The 8,990-nt window shown below is 33.1% G+C and overlaps 1 protein-coding gene across 1 annotated transcript; it reads right to left on the minus strand.

The window, feature by feature from the left end:
- Window positions 1-3,105: 3,105 nt before the first annotated feature.
- si:ch73-361p23.3 (tumor necrosis factor receptor superfamily member 4) lies at window positions 3,106-6,831 on the minus strand. The gene is made up of 7 exons (XM_052140920.1): window positions 6,714-6,831; window positions 6,500-6,610; window positions 6,072-6,203; window positions 5,906-5,978; window positions 4,447-4,631; window positions 4,243-4,347; window positions 3,106-4,025 (listed from the first exon to the last, which is right to left on the minus strand). The coding sequence occupies exons 1-7, from the start codon at window positions 6,799-6,801 to the stop codon at window positions 3,964-3,966; spliced, it is 756 nt and encodes a 251-aa protein (XP_051996880.1). The 5' UTR covers window positions 6,802-6,831; the 3' UTR covers window positions 3,106-3,963.
- Window positions 6,832-8,990: the final 2,159 nt, after the last annotated feature.

The raw sequence follows: 8,990 nt of genomic DNA on the forward strand, positions 1-8,990 counted from the left end.
AGAATGTATATCATAAATCATTCTTGCATCAAAGACCATTTGAAAATATAGTATTTTATTGTGCTACTCTATAAAAAAAGTGTTCCATCTTATAGGGAGGAAGAAATTTATCTTAAAAAAAATAAACCCAAAAATTACACATTGAAAGTCAATGGTGACTGAAACAAACAAAAGCCATAAAATGAAATACAGGTTTGAACAAACATGAGGATGAAATGGTTAAAAAAAATCTTTAAACTATGTGTGAACAGTGTCTAAAAGTTGTCAGGGACTTTTGCACTTCACCTTTCAGATCCTTTTACAAGTTTCCCCTGTGGGGTTGGCCACACTGTGACGCAAAATAAAACATCATCACTTTTGAAACTGCCAAAGCAGTGGATAAACCAATCAGAAACAGTGTAAGTTTGGTTATTGTACACTGTCATTAAATTACACAGAACTTTTTAGAAATGAGCTCTGTTGGCATAAATGTAACAGTAAGAGAAATGCTAGGCTATTTCCACCATATTTTGATAATGGAATAATACTATAACATATATATTACACACATTTTTTAAAATCTTATTGGTATATTTGTCCAAAATTACATGAAACATGCGTTTCCAACTTATGGACATTTTATGTCAGCACAACCAGAAAACCATTGTTTTATATACACAAATGTATCAGTTCAGTCAACTTTATTTATTTAAAAATGTATGTCAGACAAATAAGATTTAACAACTAATTACACATTGTTAAAAATTAAAACTTATATCACTGTTTCTACTTAATTTGTTCAAAAGTAAATAATAACTGAGGTCAGGCATTAAACTTGATTCCCTAAATAAGTGCACATAAAGCTGCACTTCAGCTATAATCATACACAAAAGGAAAGATTACATGGATTGAACAGGATCCAAGTTATGGAAGTTATGGATCTGACATTGTTACCACTAATGGAACACTAATCACCCCAAAGATATCTTTACAAAAAAGAGTTAGATGCAGTAAAACAACATTAATAATATAAAAAATAGAATTCTAAATAATAAATTATTAAATAACCACATAAGTTCCCTTTGACCAAACAATCATTGCTTAAATTATTCAAGTGCAAGGACTTATGGGTATTCCCCACAATCTCTGTACTCGACTTAAAATCTTCATTTTATGGATTTGGAAGCTACTCTATGTTCACCTTATAATTAATGAAAATTAAATAGGCTAAAGTAGGCTAGTTTTCTCTACTTTTAAAGGATTGTTTCACCCAAAAGGAAAATTCTGTCCTCATTTGTCACTTTAAACTGCATGTCAGTCCCTCACATTATATCTAGCATCTCCTTTTGTGTTCCACGGAAGAAAGAAAGTCATATGGGTTTGGAACAACATGAGGGTGAGTAAATGACAACTAAATTTTCATTTTCGTGTGAACTATAGGCCATACCATTCAAACAAAACCAAATGAGTAGACCCAATCTTTAGAAAGCTGTTAACTGTTGTAAGAGGCAGGCCTCAGTGTAAAGCACCTGCAGTTGTTCCATTTTGTGGTTTCATATGAGGAAGGTGATCAACGGCATTTAGCTTCAAGGGCTGGAACGTGAGTTCTTGTGCGTGGATGGAAATGTTGAAGTTCAGCCGAAAGCTGTCGCCTCCCCAGATCCTCAGAAGTGTTTCGCATTTCTAGATACAGAGAGAGGGGACGTTGTCAACTATCGGAAGACACATAGATGTAGGAGGGAACAAAACCAGCTCTCTGACGTATAGCTGTATGCAAATTGTCATAATTCACTGTTGTCACTGTGTTTTGCCTCTGTCATCTGTTCCCCATGGACTACACTTCCCATAATTCCCAGCTCTCATCACTGCCAGCTGTCCTTCATTGTCATCACCTGTGTTTCATTTAGTCATTATCCTTTGTGTATTTAAAGCCCTGTTGTCTGCTCATTCCTTGTCAGTTGTTGAATGTGAATGTGTTTAGACCTCCGTGTTTTGCCCGTGCCCTTCGTGAATGTTTTCTCCTGTTTATGTTATTGTTTCCCATCGTGGACGTTTTATTTCTTCCTGTGTCTATCCATTATTTGTATTTGTTTATAATTCCATTAAAATCCTAGCTGTACCTAGATCCAGCTCTCTTGACTTCCTTCATTCGTCACACAAATGAGTACAGAAATCAACACAACGAAAATACACAAACCTCGCTGAGTTTCAACACACCATCTAAATGTGACACTCAGGTTTTAGGTAATAAATCAAATATGATCAAATATTATATATACCTTTAAGGAAAGTCTAAAGGCTGATATGATGCATCAAATTTTGAATAATAGCCCACAGTAATTCATAATTTCAGTCATATGTACATATTAATGGATCTTCTAGATTTTGCCCTTATGTACTATATAACTACTGTATATAAGTTGTAAATTAGACAGTATACATCAGTTACATTTTATTATACAACAGTTAGTTCTGGTCCTCGAAAACGCGTCACAATTTGTATCACTCTGCTTCTCCATGTTTGTTGCTTTGCAAAAAGTGGAATTTAATTGATTTAATTCACCGACTCATTCAGTGGCCGTTTCTAGAGAATACAGATTTATGCTGTAGGTGGCGACAAAAAAAAGCGTCTTTTATGTTATGAGTGTGTCACTCAATAATTCACTAATTTGATTCATTAAAAAGCACAGAGTCGCTTGCCACCAAAACATCAGAAGTGAATGAGTGCGATTCGTTCACTTAAAAGATTTGTTCAAAAACACTTATTCGTTTAAGAACAGAATACCCTTAGTTTAAAACCAGAGTATGAGTAGTGTAGAGAGTGGAGTTGTGCTTGGGGCTCAGGTTTCTGTTGGAACTTTTTCGCTGGCGGAGAAGAAATGCTCAAACTAACTGGACAATTTTTGTCTGAAGCGTGAGTTATTAAGTTCTACAATAAAAAATAATACTGTATCACAATCACAATTGTGCTGTGGTTTGACACATCGAATAGAATGACAACAAACTCGATAATTACAAAGAATTAAGCAAGAAAGACCAAAAAAAGAAAAGCTAACAAACAAAAAATGACAAATCATTGGCGAGAAATATGTGATATTCACAATTAATTTATTTTCATTTCACAGAAACAAAATGTTACCCTCATAATTAGGCAATAAAAACAAACAAGCAAACAAAAGGAAAGATTCTCAGAAGTTGTCCTTAGCCCACCTAAATATGGGAAACTTGTAACAATAATTAGTCATACAGTATTTCTCTCAGGTAAAGTCACCACAGGACATGTCTGTGGAAAACAACTGTGGCACAGTGGAAATGACTATAAGGTCACAGCATTCATCGTTCTACCTACATCTATCGACTGCAGCGCCAACTTGATAAATGTCAAGTTAACGATTCAGATTAACTAATCAGCAGACTACTACGTTGACTTCCAAGTAATGAATTGAAATCAATTCGTGACAATCATTTTACGAGTCATCTGAATTCAAATGGAAATGAATCAAGCACTAATGTAAGCTACATTTCTCATTGACTGTATTTACATTAAAAACATATTCAACATAACATTCACTGAAACTTGTTGAAAATATAACCAACAATAATAAAAATAATTAGAAAGAAAATCAGAAATCCAAAAGCCTTCTCCTACAATGTAAGGTAAAATCACAATTACAATGCGCATTTACTGTCTTTAAGTTGGCCAGAAATGTCAGTTATATAACGACTACTATTACTAATACCACTAAGCATTTATACCAAGTGAGGTAAAAGGGCTCAATATTTGGCAGGTATTGCATGAAAGGCACCCTTTTTATGCATGTTGTTATAACTGCATATCGATGGTCTATAATGGATTTTTAAATGAATTATATGTCATTCATAAACCCATTAACCCTTAACAAAGGGAACAATGATGTAAAGTGCTACCCAAAATACTGCACAAAACCAAACATTGTAGACTGTTGTAGATTGTTAAAGACTTTGTTAGACAAGCAAGGAGAGGGACTTCTCCCCAGACTCTTCAACAGGCTTTTTGCATACACTTTCTAGAAAAAAAGGGCAAGAAGGATGAATTGAGAGGAGCCACTCAGACACACATAAAAAAACAACAATATGCAAATAATCTATTAAAGATATTGTTCACCCAAAAATTAAAATTCTGTCATTATTTAGTAGGCTATACATGTTTGGAACGTCATGAGGTAGTACATGAGTAAATGACGATATTGTTGTAATTTTTGGGTAAACTACCCTAGGGTATACCTTGTCGAGTAGCCTCTTTCTTGTTGTTATGAATGCAGTGGGTAACTTTCCACATGCACAGGAGTCCAGTCAGCAGTAGAATACCAACGCATATCAAGACCGGAACTACAATTAATTTCATACAGGAAATATTGATTAGTACTTTGAGTGAGACAAATTAAGTAATACGTACTAATAAAACTGGAATCAGTAAAGAGAAAGTACACAAGATATTCTGTCTGTTCTTGGGAAGGGAAGTTGTAGTGGTTGAAGAGGTAGTAGAAGATATGATGGTCATCTGAAAAGAGGATTTGGAAGTGGCTGTGGGAGCTTCTGTCAACCCCTCCGATGTATTTTTGCAGACAGCATCAGAGGTTCTGCTGCCTGGAACCTTAAAGCCACTTTTACATCTGGAGATGCAAAATTAATGGAATTCTATTCACAAGACATTCACAGAGCAAAATAATTATTGGTTTTGCTGTGTTTATACACTTGAGTAATTTTAAAAGGAACCAAATTTAAACCAAACTAAAAAGTAAAATTTTTTTTTCCTTGCATTCAGACTGACACAGGCTTTAAATGGGGGCTCTGATGTCAGTTTTGTGGCCAGGTCTCAGCCTCAATTTCATTCACTGATGTTGATTTTTGCAACCTGAATTACTAGAATTTTTTATTATATATATATATATATATATATATATATATATATATATATATATATATATATATATATATATAATACATAATAATATATATATATATTATTATTATTATTATTATTATTATTAAACATAGAATATTAAACTACTATTGTCATATAATATTATGATAATACATCATATATTTTTAATTTGAAAGAAATGTTACGGATTAGATACAAATTAAATTCAATCAACAGTAATTGTGGCATAATGTGACAAAAAACAATTTTGTCTCGTTATGCCTTTTTGTTTTTTAAAAGCAAAAAACGTGCTTACTTTAAAGCACTAATAATGGAAGTGAATGGGGTCAGCCCAAAACTAAAATGCACACTCAAGTATAAGTATAGCCACAAGACATAAACATTACACATGTTAACATAATATTTAAGTTCTAAAATTGATTACTAATCTCATCTGTGTGAAGTTCATTTACAACTTTGTTGTCATGACAACATAATGCCGGTAAACACTCTAATCTAGTAACTGCCGTAACACTGGTACAGTAAATCCCTGATTTTATCAATCTAAAATCATGCTAACACGTATAAAGTTTTGTTGCTATACTCTTAAAACAGTGTGTATTTTAAAGTTTATCATCATACCCCATTCACTTCCATTGTAAGAGCCTTACTGAAAGCAATTTTCGCTGTATTTGAAATAAATGAGGGACGAGTCAAAATACATTTTTGTGGTAATCCATATTATGCCACAATTGCTGTGGATTGATCTTAACTTGTATTAAACCTGGAAGATTCCTTTAAAGTTGGCATTCACATACACAGTAGTCTACCATTTCTGCAAAGTCCTTTATATTTCATTGCTGATTCAGATGTGATGCACAAGGGGGCGCTGATTGCAAATTAGTGGTGGTCAGTTGGAGACTGACTCTCAAAATCATGATGATCAATTTATACATGATATACATGATGATCAATTTATGAATACATTTTGTTTAACATTCTAAATGGGTAAAACCAACTTACTCTTTCCATTTTCGACAAATCGAGTCAATTTTATCTGTGAAATATCCATTGCTACAGTTCTCGCATTTGTCTCCTAAAAGAGAAATAATTTAAGATGAATTTGTATCTGTTTGATCTGATTCAGCATTAAAAAGGTACAGTAGAATGTAATACATTTGTATTTAACCTTCATCATTCAGTCCATAACCCTTGTCACAAAAGCAAATCTCTTGCTTTAGCACATCCTTGGGCATAAAACCACTCTTACAGCTGCAGAGAGTGTCTTCTGTTTTTGTGCACATTCTGATGATCTCACTACCTGTTAGAAAATGTTTAAAACATAAATAATGGCACACTGACTTTAATGAAGTTTTGATTTTTTTCCTGCAAATGATTTCTTTGGCTTCTTTTTCTTTTGCAAGTCAATTTCTGATTGGCTCATCTTATAGCATTACATATCCTAGTTTTGATTAACCTAATTGTCTGAAAAGAATGCTCTTTTGATCTAATATAAATCCTTGCTTTATTATGACTAATTAGTATAAACATAAATTCCCTAAAAATTTATGTTTATACTAATTAGTCAAATTAGTCAATTAGTTTTAAAGCACTTACCTTTTTTACATGTGCTGCAGATATCACAGGAAATGTCTGTTCCACTTTTAGAACGGTATTGATTGACTGGACAGGGCTCACATTTATTTGTATTGTAATTGCGGAACTGACCTGTAAGGAATAGACATTCATTATATGTGGTGGTTTGTGAGCCAGTCTCTCATTATGTGATCACAAACCAGGTCTTTAGCCATAAGTAGTCTATCATACATACCTGGTTGACAAACTGTTGGCACGCTTGCATTTAGGAGAGGTAACAGCAAACATAAGAGAGCTGAGAGGACTTTCATGAGCCAGAACATGACAGCAATACTGTAGGATAGTGCTGTAACTGTGTGTTACCCTCAAATGAAAGGAAATAGACTGAAACCTCACTTAAAAAAAAACAAGAACTTCCTCCTCCTTTGGAGTTTCCATTACACCGACATCAACCGTAAAAAAAAAAAAAGGATCTTTACTTTTAAGAGAGTAGAAAACTGCTGTATCAGTGTGTTCTTAACTACCATTTTAGATCTGTAATTCATATACTTAGTTATCCATTTAAGAAAATAGGAACTGTTTCTCATAATTAGTGCAGCACATATGTTAATTATGTAAACACTTTATTATTTGTTCATTTAAGTTAGTCGTCAAATTACTATTTTAATATACCAAATCCAATCACACTTGCTGGTGAATTTTGATTTGTTCTTTCTTAAATTGTCTCGCAATTTGAAATAATGTCCAAATAACTCCCTGTTACCATTTTCATAGGATCTTTTATCTACATTTTAGAAGACAAAACATCACAGTTCACATTGGCATGTATTAAATTTAATTCATGATAAACCTAATTAAAAGTGTAAAGTGTGACAGTACTCGACTCAGAGATGTTTTGCATAGGAAAAACTAACTCTTATGTTACAGTATTGAAAACAGGTTGGTTTGACACATCATGAATGAGTGTATAGTGGCTGAAGTTTCTGTTCAATGATTAGTCTACTGTTAACGGGGGGGAAATAGATTAAACAATGTGGTTGATCAGTGTTTCTGTTACATTGTACGCTTTCTAATCAATTGAGAAAGTATGGATTAATTGAAATAATTTAGTACAGACAAAAATAAACAAATTGTTTACATATGTTCCAGTAAACTGTCTAAAGGAAACATCTGTTAATAGAACTGCAATGAACTGCATCTTTCTTTTTTCTTTTTGCAGAAAATAGTGCACTGCTTCCATTTACTGTGACAAAGTGTAGATTTTATCTTAAGCCTGTTCCGGGCTTCAAACACAGAGACATCTGTGATCCCATTTGAGAAAGCGGATTTAAAAATTCTTATAAATATGTAGGGACTTAGAAAGTATAGAGAGATACAATGTAAAAAAAAGTAATGTGAAAGGTATTTCCTTTGATTAATTCGGTATTTTCCCTTACTTAACCTAACATCGAAAACAAAATGATCAAAGAATGGAAGTAATGTGCTCTTTATTAGGCAGCTTACTCAGCCTTGAAGATAAAAATAGAAAATTAAAATAAAGGTGATGGCGGGGAATGACACAGTGGTTGGAATAGTTACTAACTCTTGCCCTACTTCTGTTCAGTGATATAGTTTTTTTTTTTTTTAATTAATGCTTGCAGCTAAAAAAAAAAAAGAGCCTAATAGACTAGCTGCTTTTATTTATTTCTGCCAAAGTTCTTCTAAGGGGTTGCTATGAATTCAGTAGCCTGGTGCACTATGGAAATACTGTCATTATATTTTAATCGTATTGCTAGGTTAATATATCCATGTAATAGTTGATTCTTGAAGTGCCCAGAAACTCTGATAATGTTGGACTTCTTCTTAAGGGTACAGTATATCACTTAGATATTTATTTATTGTGTGTCAACAAATGACCTGTCTGTAATGTGATATTTAGTTTCTATGGTGGTTTATGGAAAAATCAGAGTACTTAAAGCGTTTTCTTTTGATATTACAGAGATATCACACCAGCTGAGCACAGAAGACTGAGACGTACCACTCAGAAGTAATTTCAGATTAATATCAATTGCTGGTGGAATTAACAAAAGTCTATTAAAACATAATGGATAATCATAATAATAGACACATAACAAACACATTTATACTTTGCTATAATCTCTAATTGATTATTATTTTGGGGTAAAACTGATGACCAAACAAAATATTCATATAGGCCTATCCCTGAAGTGATGTGGTACTGGTCTGTCTGTGTTTTACCATTGACCACATTTATTTCCACATAACCGATTGAGGTAATAAACTGGTTGCGTCTTTATTCTAAAAAGGTTTAAATGCTTAATATGTTTAAATGCTCCATAGAGTGTACATATATTAAAGGAATATGTCAGGTTGCATACAAGTTAAGCTCAATTGACAGCATTTGTGGCATAATGTTGATTACCTAAAAAATTATTTTGGACTTGTCCCTCTTTTTCTTTAAAAAAGCTCAAACGTCTCGGTCACTGATGTAACCTCCATTCCCTGATGGAGG

Source organism: Xyrauchen texanus, chromosome 13 (genome assembly GCF_025860055.1).
Source record: "Xyrauchen texanus isolate HMW12.3.18 chromosome 13, RBS_HiC_50CHRs, whole genome shotgun sequence".
NCBI classification, from domain to species: Eukaryota; Metazoa; Chordata; class Actinopteri; order Cypriniformes; family Catostomidae; genus Xyrauchen; species Xyrauchen texanus.

What these genes read in the sequence shown, in the direction of transcription:
- si:ch73-361p23.3 (XM_052140920.1), bottom strand. Translation starts at nt 6,801, where the DNA reads ATGTTCTGGCTCATGAAAGTCCTCTCAGCTCTCTTATGTTTGCTGTTA. An exon ending in GCCAACAGTTTGTCAACCAG is followed by an intron (nt 6,611 to 6,713) that starts GTATGTATGATA and finishes TATTCCTTACAG; the next exon opens with GTCAGTTCCGCAATTACAAT. An exon ending in TTATGGACTGAATGATGAAG is followed by an intron (nt 5,979 to 6,071) that starts GTTAAATACAAA and finishes TTTCTCTTTTAG; the next exon opens with GAGACAAATGCGAGAACTGT.